A 23,772-nucleotide genomic window follows, 5' to 3' on the forward strand; every position below is an offset into this window, starting at 1 on the left:
AATGACTTATCCATTAAGCCCTCCAGTCAATACATCGAGACACACTTTAGATAGAGTGCTTCACTACTAAATCTCTCTCAATATTTCCCTTTTTGATTGATAACGCTGTTTACCTATTATCGTCCAATTCTCGTAAGCCAAAAAGTATTTTTCCGTTCACGTGATGATCGTACACGTCATGAGTAGAGGTTGTGTTGGCGCGGTTTAGGCCGGGACGGTTGGAACTCGATCAGTGCATGTTTCGCAGTTTAAACTTATATTCAGATTTCGAATACAACATTTCATGTCAAATAAGAAAAGGGGATTATCATATCAATGATTTGTCTTTGCGGGCGATTCCTGAGGTTGTTTGTAAAACAAATAAACACATACAGAGTAAGGCGATCCATGGCACTTGTGACTTGGTGTACAGTCTCTATTTCTTATGTTAGCATGTCAAATTGTCATGTAAATACCGTGTACATCATAGTACTTGGTGCACAATTGACGTGCCTGCATGCGATCACACATCTACTGATTTATACATGTGTGGGGTGAGGGTGAGGTGATGATGATGATGATGATGATGATCCACAATGACAATGACGTGAAATAATCATAAAATACAAAACAACACCCAAAGACATTTTGATCTGAATAGTTGATTAGATAATTTGATATTGCCAAATTACCATTTTCACATATTTCTGTGCCATCTGTTTCCATAACACGCTATCAATTAATAAGGCTCTATCTAATTGTCCTACACACAATGTTAACGCAACACATATTGGCCAATATAATTGTTGCTACCTCACACATATTTCGTTGTCGGCAAGGTCATACTTACAACAGGCCATGAATACATAGATTGACGATCGACCAAAACAAATCTGACATGGGGCACTGTCTGTCTACTGTCTCAGTGTATGTCTGTACGCATGTACGTACACGTATAATATGATAAGTGTAGTAAATGACGTCATTGGATTGTTTATAAGTTATATCCTCTAGTACCTGGTTTTATTTCAGTCAAATGCAAGTGATGGTCGAGTATACAGCAGTAAGTAGAATACTGTGAGTACCTTTCAACATGCAGAAAAAAATACACCCCCCCCCCAAAAAAAAAGAACCATATGAACTCTGCTTGTGTCCTTTTAATGATTCTTGATTCCTTATTCCGGTGTTTCCATGTTACGTACAAAAATTATGTGTTTGAAGTCGTATAAGACTTGTTTATGTAACCTGTAGTTTAGCATTAATGGTAGCTCTAATGAAACCTACACAATCATTTACCAAATTACTTACCCCCCACCCCCACCCCACCCCTCCTTCCGCTACCTTTGGTACCATTTAGCAGGACTTACTGGGTTCAAACCAAGAGACGAACTGACCAAGCTTACCCCCCCCCCCTCACCCAACCTTTTGTGTCGCACTCGTCGACCGCGGGTTGTTCGAAGATCCAAATAATGTAATTTCACCATTGAGTATTTTTTTAAATTTGAATGGTGAATCAAGCACAGCTTGAACAAAACCAATTTCCTTCTTTATTAATAGGAAATGTATTTTCCTTAACTTATTTATTGAACAAAATCAATTTCCTTCAATATTAATATGAAATGTATTTTCCTTGACTTATTCATTCAATTTCAACCTATACGAGTCTCACATGTTATTCACAAACTGAGTCTAATAGTCAGTGTTCGCTGATATTCGTTCCAACAATGACCACACGAGTATGCATCAATCAGTCATCCACAATACAGAGTATTATATATATACGATGTGAACTTTTGATCAAGAGGCAATAACTCATTGATCCTGGATAGTAATTGATTAGGCCAGGTAGTTAAATACAACCGCTGTTTGCATTTGAAAATATAAATTTTCTACTAAATGTATGTAAGTTCACATGTAGTTCACTCTGTGATGAACTTGCAAATGTGCCACCTTGAATGGTGTATTTTGGGAAATATAGTATCGCTCCACCAATAAACATGACTAAACTATCTGTTGTAATGTAACCACTTAGTTATCCATACCCTGCATAGAGAAGGTCGACCCAGCTTTGGTATAAACATAATAGGGAGCTCGAGCCTAGAAACCGTGCTAAGAACAAACAAACAAAGATAAACCTACACAAACAACAAAATATAATTAACAAACAATGAATAACTATCAATATGCAAGTATATCTATGCATGTGTATACGGGCACATGGGGCTTGGGACCTGTGTTACAAACAAACAAACAAACAAACAAACAAACAAACAAACAAATACACACACACAAACAAACAAATGGGTACATGAAACGCATGAACGCATGACTTACTAACTATCTATATATATATATCTGTTAATATCACACACACACAGTCACACACACAGTCACACACACAGTCACACACAGTCACACACACAGTCACACACACAGTCACACACACACACACACACACACACACACACACACACACACAAGGTATACATGGTCTAAGGTAAAGACAGTGTTGCTTTTCTGAATTGGCCAATCTAAAGCAAAAAGGACGAACATATTAAACGTATGTCATTTGTTTCTCTATCTGTTCGTTTTAGCTGCAGTTTATGTGTGATCAATTTCAGAACAGCTGACGCCGGGCTTATTCATAACAAGTAAAAATCAATGTGCAACATCAAACAAAAGAAAAGTCTTTTCATAGTAATGACCACTAGATGGCAGTATAACCATGCATGCGCCCCCCTCCCCCGCGTACTTTGAAATGGAACAGAATCGAGTTAACTGATCTCGTACTGTACTGTATCTTGTTTCTATATGTGTCAGTCAGTCAGTCAGTCAGTCTGTCTGTCTGTCTGTCTGTCTGTCTGTCTGTCTGTCTGTCTGTCTGTCTGTCTGTCGGTTTTTCTCCTCGAGTTTAGACCATCAGAATTTTCAAGGTCCCCTCATGATCACACCCTAATTTGTTATGTTCTCCTCAGCCCCCCCCCCCCGCCCAAACTTCTGCTCGTTCCCTAAGTATCATCGAGTACATATATAGTCTCTATCACCAATATCAAGTCCCTTATAAAGAATGCCCAGCTTACAAGTTCTAGCCAAGGTAAAGATCTTCCAATTCAAACAAAAACAGAAATGTCAGATCTGCGTCTTATACATAACTTGATATCGTTTGACATTTGATAAGATCACCGGGCTGTTACGGTGGACGATAATTGGCGGCAACGGTTTTCCCCCAAAAATTCCATATTTAGACCTCATATCATCCACGTGCACTTCTGTCCCCCGACCGCGAACTGTGGTGGTGGCAATGGTGGGATGTATGGTAGCGGTGGAAATGGTGGGATTTGGTAGTGGTGGCAATGGTTGGATATCGTAGCGATGTCAATGGTGGGATATGGCAGCAGTGACAATGGTGGGATATGGCAGCGGTGAGTGGTGGGATTTGACAGCGGTGGCAATGGTGGGGTGATGGAAGCCGTGGCAATCATTTCAGTGGGATGCCAAAATCACAAAACAGTGCAAAGTCACGTACTGAAATACGTACATGTGTAATACATGTATAATTATAATAAAAATATTGCTGTCCCCTAATTTCAATATACTTCACTTGTATTTCTGAAGGCTCCCTTAATATTCACAATGTTTCCAAAACACTGATTATATTTAGATTGTGACGTCACCATGTTAATTTTATAACAAATTTGTATATAATTAATTCCACTTTCGAATACATTTCTCAAAAAAATAGCGGTAAATGTTCTCAAGTCTCATAATCTGCAAATGTTTTGAGTTTTTCACTTTTACTTTTTAAACACGCTGTTGAAGCTTACTGGAACATAAATTATTTTTGTTTTGTTTTTCGCAGTTCATCTCCCAAGGGGTTTAAACGTTCATCAGACTGTTTCGAAACCACTCACTCATATCGAAAGAACACGGCTGTGTTTTTAAACAAAAAAAAATGTTATTCAAAGAATACGGAGGTGTGTAAAGAAGGCACATGTCCGAAGTCTATGGAGTAGCGACAGTGCCCGGGTCCAGCTAGCGCCCAATCCAGTGCGAATTTCTGCAATAGCGCCACCTAGCGACATTTTGAGAATAGTGAACGTCACATGACATCATTTATTTTTCGTGCAGGGTCGATCTACCGTCGTACTGACCGTGACAAATTTTGTGAAAAATCATACACATATTGCGTGTCATCGGCCACAACGGCCAACTTATCAACAGAAAAATCTCTATTGATGACGTAAGGGTTAAAATTTCGGTGGCACCATGGATGACGGTCTAGAAACTGTGTACGGTACAGGTGACGATGGAGGTGGAGGAGTAATGTCTGAACGAGTGTCAGCCCTCGCGTCGAGCGTTTATCGTGAGTTCGAGCGAATGATTCGCAAATATGACGAAGATGTCGTTAAAGAATTGATGCCCTTGACTGTGAACTTACTAGAGAACCTGGACGCAGCATATTCTGATAATCAAGAGCATGAAGTGGAGTTAGAGCTTCTCCGCGATGACAACGAACAGTTGATCACCCAGTACGAAAGGGAAAAACATCTCCGAAAGATGTCAGAACAGGTCTGTAGCAACGCCCTTCTGGTGAAATTTTATCATTATAAATTTGGAAATAGTAATTTTCTCCGTGATCAGCTCCAAACGTGTTCGTCTGTGGTGTAGGGTTAGGGATTTCTGCGTAAAGGGGCCTTGAGGTGTTTCGAATTTATAAGGCATGCCTCAGACACAAAACAGGAAGTGAATAGTGAATGATGAAAAAAGATGATCCCATATTTTAAACATGCTTACAAGCCAACATCATGGGAATCCCCGATAGGAATAATAATGCACCATACCGGTCAGCGTTAATAACAGTGACAGTCAATCTCTATATCATCATCAAACGAGTTTTAAAAAAAAAATATTTAAAAGAGATTCGTTGTGCATAATTTAGGAGAACCTTTAAACATGTTATGTCAATAAATTCAAATGAGGGTATGGGAACAGATCCAAAAAGCAGGGTACTTGTTACTGGTTTTGGTAGTAAAGCCACTGTTCACTGTTCCTATTGTCAACTTCTATGGATGGATGGTGTTGCTGTATTGAATGACAACACACATTACATAACATGCTTTATCATTACATTAACTGTGCATACCTATAGTTGAAGAATTTGCCAGTTTGTTTCATTGAGGAATGCCTCATGCGTTGATGCAGTTTGAAACTTCAGTTTTATTAAATATGATTTCATATGACAAGGACCATCATAGTATTAGTTGAGGAATGTTCGCTTTATTTACCTGAATTATGTAATGTGAAGTAAATCCATCAGTTTAATTAGTACATTCAGATTTGAATTTACAATTCTAAACTGAAGAACTTTCCATTCCAGTGAGTGAGTACTTTACAAAAGCCCTCACTGTACCCTTTGTTACCCAAGCCTTGAACCACCACTGTCCTTGATAATATTCTACTTTTTGTAAATTACACACCTGAATGAACAGTTGCCAAATAGTAGGTAACACAATGTCCTTGCACACACACACACACACACACACACACACACACACACACACACACACACACAGGGTCATATAAGTTCAAAGGTCATCTACAATGTGATGTGAAATGTAAATATAAGCATGGTGTATTTTGGTGTACCTAAAAATAAATTTGTAAAAATTGTGTTTCATAAACCACAGTTCATAAAACCAACTAATTGACTAATATATACATAATGTTCCATAATACAAATTCGGTTTGATTTGACTTTATACCATGTAACAATACCAAATTAGGGTACCGTTAAATTCAGCTATTGTTGTAGTAATTACATCTATACAGGCATTCACTAAGTTCATAAATATGATTGACAGGATCATAAATATTCTTCAGTTTTAATAAGTAAATACATTACATTACAAAAGATTGTCCATTTAATTGAATATTTCACAGAATTACATTCATTGTCCCATCCAGCACTCTGTGCATATCTACATGAATGATTATTTGAACTGTGAATAATTCCAAAAAAACGACAATAGTATCCAATATTTAACGTTTGTGTGTTTTTAAGAAGTAAAGCCTAAAGTTAGTTTCCATATCAACTCTTTTGTGATGTAAACAAATATGATTTTTACACTCACTAATTATTATATACAGTAAAATTTTCTACAGTTTTTTTTATAGATACGCGTATCTTCTCAAATCTTTGAAAATATATCTAAAAATTTCAAAACTTAAAAACAAAACCTAATGTTAAAGAAAAACTAGTTGACAGAGATTACAGTGGAAATTGATATTTAGATAATCTTCAATGTATTGAAAGTTGAAAGGAAAGGTATAAAAGGGTATACAAAAGATGATTATAATGTAAGGACATGGTGAAAATATATGGTAAGTTGATAACTTAGGAAATGTATATCAAAATAGATTATCACTGTGGCATTGTTCTCTCTGGTATGATTCCATTGTAAAGATAAAAAAAAAATTTGTTTTACAGGTGATTTCATCGTAGTTTGCAGAATAGTATTAAACGGTGTATCAAGATCAGTGAGACTGATCACCAGGTTTCATGTTGAGACAGACACAAAGATAACATACAAACCTTTATCCAGTGTCTGCCCTGTATGTCGTTACATTTGTATTTGTTTTTGTTATCATTGACAAGATACAAAGCAGACACTGTGCATGGAATGTTTGTGTGTTATCTTTATTGTGTCTATCTCAACATGAAACCTTGTGATCAGTCTCCCTGATCTTGATGCTTAGTTTAATAGCATTTGCAAGCTAAGAGGAAATCTCCAGTAACTGCTTATATGGTGTATTCATAACATATATATTTTGTAAGTAGGAGAGCAGTGAGCTTATCCAGTGTGGTCACACCCTTAAATCAACAATATGTACTTCAGTTTTGCATTGATAATATGTGGTAAATCTTAAGGTCAGAGTCTATGAATTATGACATAAAATGTGTGAAACATGTGACTCAAGTTATAACTTGACCACATACAATGCATTATGAGTAGAAACAATGGGATCAAACCTACAGTGTGTACATCAAACTTATACGAAGAGATATTGAGTCATACAGAAAGTGAAAGTGTTGTAAACATTTCCTGAAATGAAAAGTTGGTACCACAAATTCTATTTAACTTAGAGACTAGCACATCAGGAATCAAGAACCCATGGAACAAATAGTTGAATTGCAGTTACCTTTATGCAATATGCTTTCAGTGTTAATCTGAATATTATAGGAAAACACAAATTCCTTGATGCCAAATAATACCTAAACCATTGAATTAATTACTAAATTTTATTTTTTCATGCACAGAAATACCTTGAAGTTGAAGACACCCATGAACAAGTAAACCAAGAGATTCAACAAAGACTCCAGTACCTAGAACATGACAAGAGGCAACTAGAACTTAAAGTTAAAAACTTCAGTGACCAAGGTAAGGCAAACATGTCAATACTTATAATTAGTTTCTATTTACTAAAAATATATTTTGTATTGGGAGACTCAAGAGTGAGTGATTAATGGTATTTATTCCTTGATTTGCTGTGAAAGTAAGATAACAAAGTTTCAAATTTTTGGTCTCGGTCAAAAAATGTTTCTGTTTTCTTAATTAACTAATTAAATTAATTAATTAATTAATTGGACATGACCTGTCAGGACACTTCTGCCAGCCCATCTTTTGAGCCAAGTGAACATTAGTGAGAAATGTTGTCAAATACATTTCAAGAATATAGTTACCTCCTGCAAAGGTGCCTGTACTCAATTCTGTGTTTCTCACCATAACACCTTAAAAAAAATGATGGGTTGGTCAGTCGGTTACATATTGAAAAGTAAAGTGAATGTGTACATGTTGGTGATAGTTTCATTTCAAAATCATATCTTAATATAGAACTGACAATTAAAGTCAGAAGGAATCTTTGAACCCTTTGTTTTATTAACATTCACAAATTTGAGCAATAAGCAATAATTGTTGTTCACGTACATGCTTGTGGGGTCGTCATCTTACAATCTGGGACTTTGTAATTTTTTCTAATCGGTAGAGGGCATCAGTTTGTTTGTATTATTTCACCAGATTGAAGACATAATTAGTCAGGGCATGAGAAACACAGAATTATGTATGACACCCTAGTTAATCTGGATACAAATGACTGTTTGATGTCATTCTATTGTTTATTTATACCACAATAGTGTCTAGACACGAAGACAGGGAAAATGACATGAAGAAGGAATACCAAACTTTGCAGAATAGACACACAGAGGTAAGATATCTTTACAGTCTTGAATCAAACAGCATCTTAGCTTATTCCCATCGGAATATTAGTATATTCCATGCAATGTAAGTAGGAAGGTTTGTGATACAAATTATGTATAAATTTATAGTAATAAACTAATATACTAGCATTGATACAATTTAATATGGTGGGGAGTGTATTTATAGTATGCATACAATTAGTTGTGATTATCAAATGGAATTATAATTAGTCTGAGTAAGAAATGAGAAACTTGTATGGAATTGGCTGACAGTATTGTCGCAAGACCACATTACATCTCTACATAGATTGTAAGAAAACCGGCGCATAAACAAGTGAAAATAAAATATAAAGTAAAATGAACTATGTTGAGTAACACCTAACAACAAAAATAACCCAAAGGAAAAATTATTATTTAGATTCTTTTATCCTACATCAATTTGTTGATCTCACCCCATAAACAGTCTATTGAACACATATTGCCTGGCCATGAGGGCTATAGCACCCGTTTATTACACCCGAGGGACTGTGAGTTACCAGAATCACATGCTATTTCCCGAGGCCAAAGGCCGAGGGAAATAGCATGTGATTCTGGTAACTCACAGTCACGAGGGGGTAATGAACGGGTGCTATAGCCCGAATATAGGCCAGGCAATATGTGTTTTATAATATACCTCATGCTGTGAACTCGCGGTGGCAGACGACATCGTCAGAAGCTCCCATTTTGACCTGCTGTGAACGCGCGGTGGTCACGTGACCATGTAAAAATTGATGGGACTATTTCCCCAAGGGAAGTAGTCATTCTATTTTCCTATCACGTGACTGATTCTAGCGAATCATGGCACAGCATTATCACTAGGTATATTATAACATTAGTTATATCTGAGGGCGTCAGTGTAAATGACAACCAACTGCCCAGATCTCCAAATATTGTGCTTCCGAAATCTCTTGATGGCGATTCCGCACAGTTCACCCTGAAGGCAAACTATGTCCCACAGATGGAAGAAGCCCTTTTGTAGAGTATTGTGCATAGCTACGCCCTATATCAAGACTTGAAAACTCTTACTACAGTGGGAGGTGGAGATTTTGCCATCCTTGTTTCTCTTCTAAAAATAGCTTCCTAAAACAAAAATATTAGATGTAGTTATTTATTTCAATAGTATTTATTTAATTTTTATAATTGTAAATTTCTTTGAATGTTATTAGTATTCTTTTTAAATATAACATGAAAATGTGTAACTGCTACTAATCATATTTAAATGAGGTAGCCATATTCAAATCAAGTATTCAAATTAGGTCACCTTTGTTGACAGTACATGCTGTAAGGAAATCAATAAATTTCCAACAATACATTATACATACAGTTCAGAGCAACATTTTTTGGTCAGAGAAGAAAAATATGTGCTACATTCTTAAACTAATTTCATCTCCAAGTACCTGCAATATTATCTTCTTCAAAAAGTCGACTAAAAAGAACACAAAATCCTCTACCACACTAAAACCCAGTGTCTATTTTTGAACTGACATCCAAAAATCATAGTTACAAGCTTCATAAAATGTTGCTATCTGTTTTAATTCTATGTGATGTTATGCTCACAAATAGATTTCAAGAGTAAGGTGCAATGTTTGTCCACAGAGCAAAACAAATGTAATGTTTAATCATTTCAGTATCAAGTAAATTGTATGTAGTTTTTTTTTGTTCAGATCCTTCTTTTTAGTTTTAGGAGGTATGATAACTGCCTTCACTGAAGATGTCTCTAAATAGTACCATAGGTTGACACTTTATCCAAACAATTTAACATCTTCTAGGCATGTGATATTTTCTTTCTCATCTGACAAATTTGATGATGGAAACAATGGTAATACAATTGTAATGTATATAGTGTTATACGGTTACCACTAACTCAGTTTATCACCTCAGAGACGTTGGTATCAAATATGGAGGGGTTAACATTTTGTATATGGCAAGTATCAAAAGGTATTGGATTGTCGATTTATAATTGTTAACTTCTTGATGTGTATTCAGATGATGAAGATGTATATGGAACATATTGAAAAGACTAAACTAGCAGGACAAACAGATACTGTTGGCAGCCCAAGGTTATTCAAGTAAGTTTATAGTTATTTGTTACGACAGTGATTTCATAATTGTATGATCGTGTTTAGGAATATTAGCTGTTTTGTTCAATGTGGCCAGCAAAGTCGTAATGTAATATGAATGATGGATGTCATTAAGTATTGTCTGAAAATATTCTATTTGTCAACGATGGTGTAGCTAGCTGAAATTCTGGGTAAGATTTGATGGTGACCTTAACATGTTTGCTTCTTTTAGTTTTACCTAGCTTTTTAGTGTGTGTATATGTGTGTGAGTGTGCGTATGTGTATGTATGTTAGTATGTGCATGCACAAGCATGCATGTGTGTGTGCATGCACACGCCTGTGTATCATTACTATCAATAAGATACACATACTAGTAGTATGTCAAACATGCAGTTTTTGTGTATATTTGCATATTGTTGTGTGCCTAAAATCAAGAAAGTCAAAATCCCACTACAATAGGCCAGTGAATGAAAGATGTTTTGTGCTTCTCTGTGTATGTCATAGAAAATGAAATCAAAAGAGAGTGGTCACCTTTTGTTGTCATCAAAGTACTATTCCATCAATACTAAGATAGTATATTTCACTGTTGTATTATTACCAATTTGAAAATAACATGATGTATGATGTGGCCAGGACATTATAAAACTCATATATTGCTGAAATGTATCCCCACAAACCAATTCACAAATTACACTGAGCTTTACATCTAGTCTTGACCTGATATGTTACCATGATGTATGGTAGATAGCCTGCAATCCTTTGGTATAAAGTATACTTGTAATACTCATGAGTGATGACAGCTCAGTAAATTATGTACATCACACACACCATGGCCACGTGTACATTACATTTCAATGGACTGGTTAGTTTTATATGACATTAGACCAACCACAGGTTGACCTTCTCACCTCAGACTACCATGTCAAGAGGTCAGATGCAATCACAGGCTATTGTGCTGTTTTCCTCAGCTGTCAAATGAGATGAGGAGCGTCACCCCCCCCCCCCCCCACAAATCCCAGTTTTGTTCAGCCGAAAAATTTCAAATTTTTGTGACAGTGTATATGAGTCAGCAAAATGGGCAACTATATACCAGTCAGTTTTCACTGTAAGTGATAGAATGACCTTGAAAATCAATTTTAAAAAAAGGACATAGAGAAAATACAGCTGTATAAATCAAATCCTATGCCCTACTCAAGCCCTCAAATAGTAGTAGGTATTGTAACAAGATAAATTATGACCCAAATTCAATCTAATTCATCATACTGCTGACAGCAAATAATGTAAAAATTCCATTTCCATGTGTACACATACTTTTACTAGGTTATATTACATTGCATTGAACATGTTGCCGTTCTTTGTAGTGTACTGAGGTCAATATCATAAAATGAATCTCCTGTGAGTGGAATTTGCTTAGAGGGTTATGGTGGTGCATTTTAATAGGTATTGAGTGGTCTCGCCGACTATGGAGTGGGCGACAAATTGGGTCGCTCTTTATAAAATTGGAAAATGAAAAAAAAGGCACATGCAACACTGATACCATATTATGCATAATATACATCAGCTGTTCACTGAATCAATTGTGCTAAGTAATTTTACAATCCGTGCAAAAAATACCAGTGCATTTGCTTGAATGAAGTGAACCTAGGAAAGATTTCACTCGAAGTCAAAACTATAGATAAAAACAACAAAACAACTGATAAGTTTGATGTAGGTTTACACAAGGTATTTAACTTAGAATCATATATTTTGCATATCTTGCCTCAAAGTTATTGTATGAACTATGTGTATTAATCTAGTCTAGTGTAATCCTAGTATTTAATCATCTCTTATCTTGAGATTATCAGATAGCACTAGACTACTTGAGAGATCTTGAGATTTGATGCCACAGATAGCACTAGACTACTTGAGAGATCTTGAGATTTGATGCCACAGATAGCACTAGACTACTTGAGAGATCTTGAGATTTGATGCCACATATAGCATTAGACTACTTGAGAGATCTTGAGATTTGATGCCACAGATAGCACTAGACTACTTGAGAGATTTTGAGATTTGATGCCACAGATAGCACTAGACTATTTGAGAGATTTTGAGATTTGATGCCACAGATAGCACTAGACTACTTGAGAGGTCTTGAGATTTGATGCCACAGATAGCACTAGACTACTTGAGAGATTTTGAGATTTGATGTCACAGATAGCACTAGACTATTTGAGAGATTTTGAGATTTGATGCCACAGATAGCACTAGACTACTTGAGAGGTCTTGAGATTTGATGCCACAGATAGCACTAGACTACTTGAGAGATTTTGAGATTTGATGTCACAGATAGCACTAGACTACTTGAGTGATCTTGAGATTTGATGTCACAGATAGCACTAGACTATTTGAGAGATTTTTGAGATTTGATGCCACATATAGCACTAGACTACTTGAGAGATCTTGAGATTTGATGCCATAGATAGCACTAGACTACTTGAAAGATCTTGAGATTCGATGCCACATATAGCACTAGACTACTTGAGAGATCTTGAGATTTGATGCCACATATAGCACTAGACTACTTGAGAGATCTTGAGATTTGATGCCATAGATAGCACTAGACTACTTGAAAGATCTTGAGATTCGATGCCACAGATAGCACTAGACTACTTGAGAGATCTTGAGATTTGATGCCACATATAGCACTAGACTACTTGAGAGATTTTGAGATTTGATGCCACAGATAGCACTAGACTATTTGAGAGATCTTGAGATTTGATGCCACAGATAGCACTAGACTACTTGAGAGATTTTGAGATTTGATGCCACAGATAGCACTAGACTATTTGAGAGATTTTGAGATTTGATGCCACAGATAGCACTAGACTACTTGAGAGATTTTGAGATTTGATGCCACAGATAGCACTAGACTACCTGAGAGATCTTGAGATTTGATGCCATAGATAGCACTAGACTACCTGAGAGATCTTCAGATTCAATGCCACAGATAGCACTAGACTACTTGAGAGGTCTTGAGATTTGATGCCATGATTTTGCTTGATATCATCAGTAAATGTTACAAAAAAGGATGGAATCAGGTTATAACTTATTTACATGGTAGAGAAATAATTAATAGGTTATGCTTCCTTTTGGGAAAGTATATCACACACTTTATAGTACATGAACAGAACAATGCTCAACAAAATATCAGTTGAACACCATACTACTTTGTAATAATCAAAATTAAAGTCCCATGTACTACAATTTGTATATTACCATAATTATCATGTTGATTCATGTTTTGATGTTCAATGAATAAAGTAGCAGGGACACTTACAGATGAAATGCACAAGTAGGAAAGCTGAAGCTAAGATATAGCTGTGCAAGTATAAATACACCCACTGACTGGCACATCCCATTTATTCAATTCTGTTGTGAAACGTGACTGAAATATATAGCACATAGATTTCTTGAATCTTGCATATACTTGTGTTGGCTCTGCATTTATGAGCAACATGTGTGTAAGTTAACACCTAAGTCATGTATCTGATTTCATAGTTAACTATCTTTGTGCGGTATAAATTTTGCTGAATAAAACTTGCAGGCAAAAAATTATGCTTAAAATATCAAGTTGATTCAATAAACACTGACATAATTACCAGGCATCTGAACAGTGTCAGTTGTATGCTGTACACCCCTACCCTCCATCCCCATCCCTCATTTGCACTAATTCCTACATATATTACTGGACTGCTATTAATCTTGATAAGTACAAAGTTTGCCACAAATAACATCATATGTGCTGGTTTGTATATCTACATGATATCCATGTCTCCCCCCCCCCCCCCCCCCATATGAATGTTCCTAGCAACATTTATAATATTGTATAACATTAGTAACTGTTACCAATGTCAAATACATGTAAGCATGCACATCATGTAATTTGTTGTACTTCTCTTTGTTTTTCTTGCAGATTTATTTTCTATATTTTGCATGTGTATGTGTAAAGAGCCTGATGTAAAATGATGTGTTGTGTTGCCGCTAAAGTTCCTTATTTCCACAAGGCTAAGTTTTGTTGATAAGTTGTATTCCCAGCTTTTTAAGCTAAATAAATTGCATGTGGGTGCTAAACATTGCTAGATTAAGCCAGTACACATTGCATGCATGCTGAATGTCAGGGGCAAAGGGGCAAGGTTATCATCATGCATATTGGCAAGACTGAAGAACACTAGGTCCAGTAATGTTAATTAAACTCTACCATGTTTTCTGTCAAGCCAAATGGTGAGGAGTATGGTGTGAAATGTTAAGAACAGAGTATGCAAACGTTGTAGGTTTTTTCAGCCAGTACAAAGTTTTTTTTGTCTGTAAGATATGAGATATTCATGCCACACTATCAGCCACTATAGGCTGAACAACATGACATACTAGTATCTTAAAGTCTAAGTTCTTTTTTGCATATAGATTGGTCTAGTGTTCTTCAGTTATACATCACAAATTTATACAGGCAGCTAACGTTAACATATTGTCAAGTTTCTCAAAATAACTCATGTCATTATTCAACCTATTAACAATTCCATGTACCTGTAACTGTAGTCTGAAAGGTACAACCATTGGTCCACTTATGTTATCACTCTACAGAGCGCGCATTATATAAGCAGAAGGAAGGAACACCTAGATCTTTCACTGTTTCACTTTCAGGCTACTGTAACTGGTGTACAGAGTTACTAGTATATTAGCTAGCATGTATATTATGTTGGTTTTATAGGAAGTCTGCCATTGCACACAAATAGATACAATTTAGATCAGTGTTCAGTTCATTGTTTCCTGTGTTAGCAATCTTGTACCTCAAGAGGGCTAAATGTTTGCAGTAACTACCTTTAATGGTCACTTATTAGCATACCCATCAAAGTACACTAATGTGTCCTAATGAAATGTGAAGTTCTAGAATGTATAGCAGAACCACTATAACAGAAAGGAGAACATCTGTCTACGATCATTGATAGCTTGTTTTATTTTCCATACATTTTCATAGATACATATTTTAAGAGGAACATTTTGAGGAATTTCTTGACATACATGTAATACAGGTGGTTACCTATTTACATATGTGTAAAACATACGTAAATCCAACTACAGCGATTGCACTTGAAGTCATTCCAGTGATGTGGTGACCTCAACAATACAATTGAATTAAATTCATTCAGGTGTTGATTTATAACCCCCCTTGGTATGCTTGCTATGAGTACAAATTCCTCTAAATTCTTTTGTTCTGGGCCATGTCTCTCACACAAGAATTTCAGGTTAACCTGAAGTGGGTCATTTAAACAAAAAGCTCATTGTTTTATTATTCTTCTTGCATATCAGCCATTGGTTTGTGTTTTTCAAATTCACAAGAATCACTATATTTTATGGTATAGAAGGGTTTTATTCAATGATTTTAAAGCAATTTCGTACAAATGTGTATTCCATTTTAGATGGACGATGGATTTCTGTGTATACATATTAAACTTAGCACGGTGACATTTTCACTAGGAAACCGTATATCACTGCCTATCTCCATGTATAGTTAATCAAAACTATTTTGTTGCTTGTCAGATATCCTACTCAGTCTCTGATGTATTCTATTTTAAGACTCACGCTATTTGTAATTAGCTCTCTACCTTTAATACTGGATCAGCTGAAAGTGTCAATGTACCAGTCTAATTGGGTCAAAAGGTCAAGGCCATTTCCATGTTTGTATTCAATACATGTATAACACTTATCAAATTCAGTGGGATATTTTCCAGCATGTACATTTATTTTGATATTTTTATTTTCTATACTTTCAATCTTGCCAATTCTGTGTTTGTATTCAGTACATGTATATGCAGCAGTCTCAGCGTTGTATGGATAATTTCCGACTGTTCCTTCTCTCCTAAATTTTGACACATTTTGATAGCTGATAGTCTGCTTAGAATGACTAGTGGTGAATTTCAAATCAGTACGTTGCCCACATTATACTAGGAAATTTAATGTTGAAGACATGTAGGTATCTGGTATTATGTCTGAGTAATTTGCATACTCAAATTAGTAACATGCATACATGTACATGCCTGTCATATACGTATTAGTACCATACCAAACTATACATGTATGCAGATATAGATTTCATTCACACAAGCAAATCAAATTACCCATACTAAACACACACTGAGCTTTAGTTTCGGTAATGTCTGCGTAGCTTTAGTTTTGGTAATCTCTGCTTAGTTTTAGTTTTGGTAATCTGTGCGTATCTTTAGTTTTGATAATCTCTGTTTTTCTGAAAAGCGTTTGCCACAGTGTATGTTTTGTCAATTTTCCCAATCCCTGTATTGCTACAATTTCTCTCAGTTTCTTTGGTTTAATCAGTGCCTGAAGCTAAGACTTTATTGTAAGATAGTACTAACAGATTTGTGTAATTTTCTTGACTATAAACCTTTGTAGTTGAACAGCAGAGGACTGTATGTTCAAGTTACCCAGTTAATTCATCACATCTTGATAGTTAAACAACCTGTCATACAGAAACAATAGAAATGAAACCTCAGTACATTTCATTAGTCAGGACATAGACCCTGTGGAGGGTCTATGGTCAGGATGATAGTGTCACACAATATATATTGGTATCATGTGCGACTGCCCTTGTCTTTACTATTTCCATCGTTTGTATAGTTGACTTTGGTTGCAACTAGTGTTCATGCGTCCAGGGTAATCCCTTGAAGGTGTGATTGACCAAATAAACAAAGGAACAAGCCTGGAAAGAGAATACATCTCATACCTTTTAACCATTAGATTTTGATCCCAGTAATGTACAAGATGTTAAGGGGATTCAAAGCCTAGATTACTGGTGTTGGTGGCATTGACATAATATACGTGATTGCCTAATACACATTAATATTTATTCACTAAGATGCCTATTGTAGGCGTAACTCCATGTATCAAAATATTTGGTATTTGGATCACTGATGTCATTGGTACTCATTTTAAGGTGACAGGATCATAGAACAGAAATATCACATTAACAATATTGCTAATATTGGTAAACTACATATAACAATTTACACACAGAGACAGATTTCGCACCAAGATTATGTGTACTCAAAATATTGAGGTTTGATTTTTTTTTCCCAGATTGAACATCCCTCACCCACTGCGTCCTGTATCACCCATACATGATGGCCACCAAGAGGTGACTACTGGTAAGGAGAAAGACAGTAACTTGATAGAATCATATGATGCCACCACTCCATCAGAAGAGAAAGAGCTATCCAACGATGCCAGCCTTCTACAAGAAATGCAAGGACCCGAGAATACAGATCTCAGAGATAACTTAGATAGGAAGGTAGAGAAACACACTGGAAGTAAAAGTATTGAGACACAAGCAACGGTCGATACATCTAGTGCTGCTACAGGTAAGCAACAGTTGATACACATCTAGTGCTGCTACATGTACTGAGCCAAACTTGCAAATTGTAATACAATGTCAGCTGTGCCTGTGACTGTCATTCATTTAGGTCTTATCAGATCTAATAGACATGAGATTTCACTGACGTTGTGTAAATGATCATGCATGTGACTTTGTATAGATACAAACAAGGACAGGAACCAAATATTGTGAGAATTTATAAATTAATTATTTTGATATATAAAAATGTACATTTATGTAGATATATATAGAAACAGCTTGAGCAAACCTAATATATGTGATTTTAAAATGAAAGAAAATGTTGGTCTCTGACAATGTAAACTTATGTGAACATTGGATGAACACTACTGATGTCTATTCAATTTGAGTACTTGAATTAGCTGGTCTGATTTCAATGTATGTACATCGTAACCCTCCCCATATAGCTACTGTGATTGTTGGCAAATAACAATGTATTGCCTTGATAGACATTCCTGCATTGGTTAAGATTTAAAGATGGCTATGTCCATACTTTTGTTGACATTTTAATATCTTAGGTACAACCCCAATGAAGGATTTCAGTAGTGATATGAGCAAAGAAGCTGCCGATATCTTTGCCTCTACACCTGAACTTGCAGGAATAACATCCCCAGAATCAAATGAAGTAGCACAACGAGTTAGAAGGTAATTCATGCATTTTTAAGTTAATTATTATGTTATTTTAAAGAAAAACTTTCTTCTAGTTTTCAATTATATGTATTTCTAGCTTGCAGCTTACATACTGAACCTGTTCAAAAAAAGGTGATAATAAATACAGTTTTTACTCAAAGAGTGAAAACATCCTGGAATAAAAATTTTATTTGAACTATGAACCCAGAGTCCATGGACATTCACTGTACAAAAAGATAACGCTTACAACCAAACCAGAGAGAGTATAGAGTTTTAATGAGGCCGCATGATGTTTTTTACATCTCGTGCAATTTTTTTTGATAGGAATTACCCAAACAAAATGCATTCTGATAGCATGAAATGGTACATTTTATCTCACTGTAAACACAAATGAACAGGTTGTGTTTGTAATCTTCCTTGTTTCATCAGACAGTGATGTTGATTTGTGTTCACGGTAAGATAAAATATATCATTTTATATGCTTGCATGCTATCAGTGTCTTTATTTTGTTTTACGTAATTTGTAACAAAGAAAATGTTGTGTGAGAAATGAAAAACGTTGTGCTTCCTGATTTAAACTCTATAGTCACTCTGGTTTGGTAGTAACTGAATCTTACAAATTTATCATAAAGAGTAACAAACTGCAAATAATCAAATGTCATGTAGTCTTAAAGATCCAATCTGGATCTTTCAGGCGAAATGTTGTGATGTTAAAAATAAATACATACTGTGTTTCTAAAGTGACTGAAATTACAATTGACTTTTATAATGCAGTTCACAAGCAAGAAGTGGTCATGACTCCATATTGAGTGAATTAGCATTACAGGATCCAGATGTGGTTGGAGAATTAGATGATGGTGCTGATATCACTGGTAAGTCAAAATTTCTAATTTTTGTCAAATTTTACCCTCAACTCTCGTATATATACACGACTTATTAAAGTCAATATTATGTCTTGAACAATGTCACAGCAACTATAATGCAATCCTTATGTAGGACTATAAGCTTCAGTGATTTGCACGATATTGTTTGTTTGCCATATCACATTTAATGCATTATGCCCTTGAACACTCTACAAGTATATAGTCGCCACCTGCTACAAGACGCATGCCTAACATACAATGTTGTTTTGCTGAAATTGAAGAACCAAAAACTTGTATTTCATAATATCTAATAGCTATTATTAGTTTCTAAATCGTAACACCTGTTACCACATGTGGTACATCATGTTTGCATTGTTTGTATTGTCATGGGGATAAATCTGTACATGATTACGTGATTTTAATACTGAGGAATACTTCATCTCAGCTAGATATTTTTTTGCATATTAATACTCCGATTTTTCTTTTCTGCTGAAATAAAAACAAAATTTTCACAAATTTCTGATTGCCAACTGAAAATCATTGAAACTAGCAAACATGGATTCAACCAATTTAAATTGAATTGATTTAAAAAATTAATAATACCGACAAAAATGTAGGAGAACATGAAAGCTATGAAAAAAAATGTAGTCATAAATCTGAAATTACTAAGAGTTAAAATTTTAACAACTTAAATATTGGGTGCATGTTTCATCTAATATAATAAATATGAAATGCTGACTATGCTTACATGTTTGATATTGATTACTTGGTGGATGTTTTCTATCTTATGTACTATGAGCTGACTGCACGTTATGACAATGGACGTCACTTGCAATGAATTGATACTAACAGCTAATTCATAATACTCTCCTTTCTCTCTAACTCTCCATGCATCCAGACCCTGCTGAATTTTCTGGTTAGTATTATATTCCCTACTAATATGTGTGTCTGTATTTACCAGTCAAGTCTGCTTTCCTTGACCTTGGTCATACTTATCATGTCCATGGTGATACCTCTGTACTTTTCCATGTCTTAATTCTATCCACTAAGCAGTCGCTGTGTGTTGTGGTGATATTCCAGGTAACACCTGTATACTTACCATGTCTGTCCACTATGCTCCTTGTCTGTGGTGGTGTTATAAATCAGTCAATGTACTGGGTTTACTCAAATTACTGATCTGTTAACAGATCTATATCATATAATGGGTTGTGGGAAAACCATATATTAATAAATTAACATTGCTGGAGATATAACATGACAATGTACAACCATACATCAGGTGGTATAAGTTCCATCATGTTAGCCAAGCATACAATGTACACATGAACATGTATATGTTGGAAACATATATCCTGCAATCAATGTTTTGGTCATAGTTTGTGGTATCATCTGATAGCATGACAGCAGTAATTATAAGATCTTATAACCATTTAATGGAATGATCATAGGAATGCAAGGCTGCATGTCAGTGAGTGTGGGTTTTAGATATCACCATATCATGGACTAGCTGTGAGGTTGGAAACTGATCTATGAGATGGAATCAGTGAATACAATTATAATATTCTGTTTTCTTGCATAACAAGTGTGTAATATCGTCATGTTTCCTAGAAAAGTCTTTTGGGTCAAAAATATTTTTAATTCTATAATAGGATAGCATGTCACTTTTTTTGTGGGTTAAAATATTACTATGTCTATGACATGGTCTCTTGGTTACTATGATATCACAAGACAACATGGTATTTCCTGATTTCAATGAATAGTAGAATATGTTTTATTATGGAATAAGTAGGAATAGTAGTTTTGTAAGTTTGTGATGAAAATCACAGCATTCATGTCGCTGTGATATACATGCAAACAATGCAGATCAGCTTGTGTTTTAATTTCATGTGTGTACACAGTTAGTAGTGCTTGCTTGTCTCATCTCAATGCAAAAATTTGTCACTTTTGTATTTCACCCAGTTTATACTCCCCTCTGCATTTCCAGTCATCCCCACTTTGCGAAAGCAATTTGTATATTACCAGTGTAAGCCATGAACATGAAACCTCATGATCTGGTTAATTTTTGCACAATAATCAACCACACTTTATTTCTGTTCCATAATATAATTTTAATGTTTTAATTTCATGTGTTTTTTGTTTGTTTACTGCTTACCCATCATGCACTGCTAGCAGAATCAGATTCAGATTCAGAGTTAGATGATACCCATCTGACTTCGTTTGGTATGATCATTTGTTATTTGATTTCTCCACTTATTTTTACACCTTTTAACTTCCTGTCTGTACCTCCATATGCTCTAGGTTTGTTTCCATATCACAACCAATTTCCCTCAGTTTACCCTGCATGGCATGTCACACATGGTGATATTTCACTAAACAATTTCAGATTTTTCCGGTGTATTCTTAAACATAAGTTGAAAAAGGGGCATTTACTTTCTAATCTCAAGTATAGTGGTGTGACTGAAAGCCCATCTCACTGAACTGTTACAAGTCTAGATAGTCCACCCATTCTACAATTTAATCTGTTACTCAGTATTTCTGAGATGAAGTGGTACAACAAACTCATTTCGTGAAGTGAACATCAGAACATTTCCCTGTTCTCTTAATTGCATAAACACTGTACATCAATTAAAAAGATAAAGCTACTATCGAACCAAATGTTTTCTTGTTTGAGTTTTGAAAAGTTCCAATAGTTGATAGTAAAACTTCTAAATAAATATTAAATGCCATACACAGATTGGTAACAGTTCAGTGAAATGGGTTGTAGATGAATATAGAGAACAATGAGAGAGCGATACTTTGGGAGTTCCTGTACACATAGGTAAATGTGATGAGTGTAATAAAGTTATCGTAGTTAAAACCTCATGGTAACTTTTCACAGTATGAGAGACTGAACATTTGGTATTTACTGATAAATTGAAATAATGGTATGGGTTGTATCTATCCTGGAATCTATAAAAACCAATCAAGTCTTCCCAAACCATTTACTAGTCCTGGTTTCCAAAGTAACCTGCAATCTGGAAATGTTAACAGCACTCTAAAAATAACTCACTGGTCAATGAACGGTCAAAACTGATCTGGTGCATAGTTTGACTGAAATAAAGAAATTCTTTGTTAGTATTTCCTGTATTTCAGGATATCTTGATTTTAATGTTAAGTCATCATAAAGATTGGGAAAATATCCATGGAACTAAATAAGAAAATGACTTCATAGGTGCTCAACATTAGTTTACCATTCTCAGTAATTGCCTGCAACTAAAAATAACCATTTGAATACATTACAAATGTGTTACATTAGTAACTATTTATATGTGTGTATATTGTAATACTATGTAGTAAACAAGACTTAATATAAAATGACTCAGTTGAATTTCCAAATATTTGACAGATTTAATTTACCAAGAAAACAACAATTTACGATAAACAACAACAGTCAAAACAACAGTTATCATTAGAAAGTATTCAACAGGTTCTAAGATGCACTGAGTGACCACAGCCATTTGATAGAATGGAATCTATTTGTGTATGGGCCACACAAATGATAGGATAGGAATAGGATAGGATAGAATCTATTTGTGTATGGGTCACTCAAGTGATAGCCATATGGTAGTTAGTTTCAAAATGCATTGTTTTGTAAGGGTAAGGGTACCTAAAATGTTACAAACTGAGACCATGGACTGAGAGTCTCAGTTTGCCAAAAAATTGTCATCTGAGACCAGTCTCAGTTTAGCAGTCTCAGATGGCAAAATATCATGATCTGAGACCAGTCTTATCAATCTGGATATCCACACACGATTTCAGGAGTGATTGATCGCTTGAAGCTAATGCAAGCTCCCCGTAATATAGTGTCGCCCTATCCTATAATGTATTTCGTGCAATCGTGGAATGTAAATAATGTATTAAATGTATTTCATGCAAGCTCCCCATAGCATTGCCCAATCGTAGAATGTATTCCATACAACCATTAGGATGTAAAAATGTATAACTAACAGTACAATATTACAGTATAGTAATGTCTGAATAGTGTCAAATATAGTAGATACAACAGATTCACCTTTTGTTGCTATCCCAGATTGATTTTTTTTGCCATCTATGACGGAGTAGCCTCAGATCATGATATTTGGTGAACTGAGACTGGTCTCAGATTGACGTTTTTTACCATCTGAGACGGGCAAAATGAGACCTGTCTCAGATGGCGATTTTTGACAAACTGAGACCTGTCTCAGATGGCGATTTTTGACAAACTGAGACCTGTCTCATATGGCGATTTTTGACAAACTGAGACCTGTCTCAGATGGCGATTTTTGACAAACTGAGACCTGTCTCAGATGGCGATTTTTGACAAACAGACCTGTCTCAGATGGCGATTTTTGACAAACTGAGACTTGTCTCAGATGGCGACTTTTGACAAACTGAGACTGGTCTCAGATGGAGATTTTTGACAAACTGAGACTGGTCTCAGATGGCGATTTTTTGCAACTGAGACTGGTCTCAGATGGCGATTTTTTGC

At 35.4% G+C, this 23,772-nt stretch overlaps 1 protein-coding gene and 1 non-coding gene across 7 annotated transcripts in view; one reads left to right on the forward strand and one right to left on the reverse strand.

The window, feature by feature from the left end:
* The first annotated feature begins 4,108 nt into the window (after positions 1-4,108).
* The window catches only part of LOC144439489 (C-Jun-amino-terminal kinase-interacting protein 4-like), a 41,692-nt gene continuing 22,028 nt past the window's right edge, over positions 4,109-23,772 (forward strand). For 4 of the 6 annotated variants that reach the window (XM_078128778.1, XM_078128779.1, XM_078128782.1 and 1 more), the window contains exons 1-9: positions 4,109-4,548; positions 7,298-7,418; positions 8,171-8,241; positions 10,259-10,341; positions 17,461-17,741; positions 18,292-18,418; positions 19,177-19,274; positions 20,164-20,181; positions 21,438-21,485. In XM_078128778.1, coding sequence (XP_077984904.1) covers positions 4,246-4,548; positions 7,298-7,418; positions 8,171-8,241; positions 10,259-10,341; positions 17,461-17,741; positions 18,292-18,418; positions 19,177-19,274; positions 20,164-20,181; positions 21,438-21,485 — 1,150 coding nt within the window. In that variant the 5' untranslated portion in view covers positions 4,109-4,245. The remainder of the gene's footprint in view (positions 4,549-7,297; positions 7,419-8,170; positions 8,242-10,258; positions 10,342-17,460; positions 17,742-18,291; positions 18,419-19,176; positions 19,275-20,163; positions 20,182-21,437; positions 21,486-23,772) is intronic. The other 2 variants (XM_078128780.1, XM_078128781.1) reach the window with 2 other exon arrangements.
* On the reverse strand, positions 9,117-9,248 carry LOC144439554 (U11 spliceosomal RNA). Its single transcript, XR_013481117.1, has one exon. It is a non-coding gene; the product is annotated as a U11 spliceosomal RNA (small nuclear RNA).

The sequence above is a fragment of the Glandiceps talaboti genome, chromosome 8 (genome assembly GCF_964340395.1).
Source record: "Glandiceps talaboti chromosome 8, keGlaTala1.1, whole genome shotgun sequence".
Taxonomy (NCBI): Eukaryota; Metazoa; Hemichordata; class Enteropneusta; family Spengelidae; genus Glandiceps; species Glandiceps talaboti.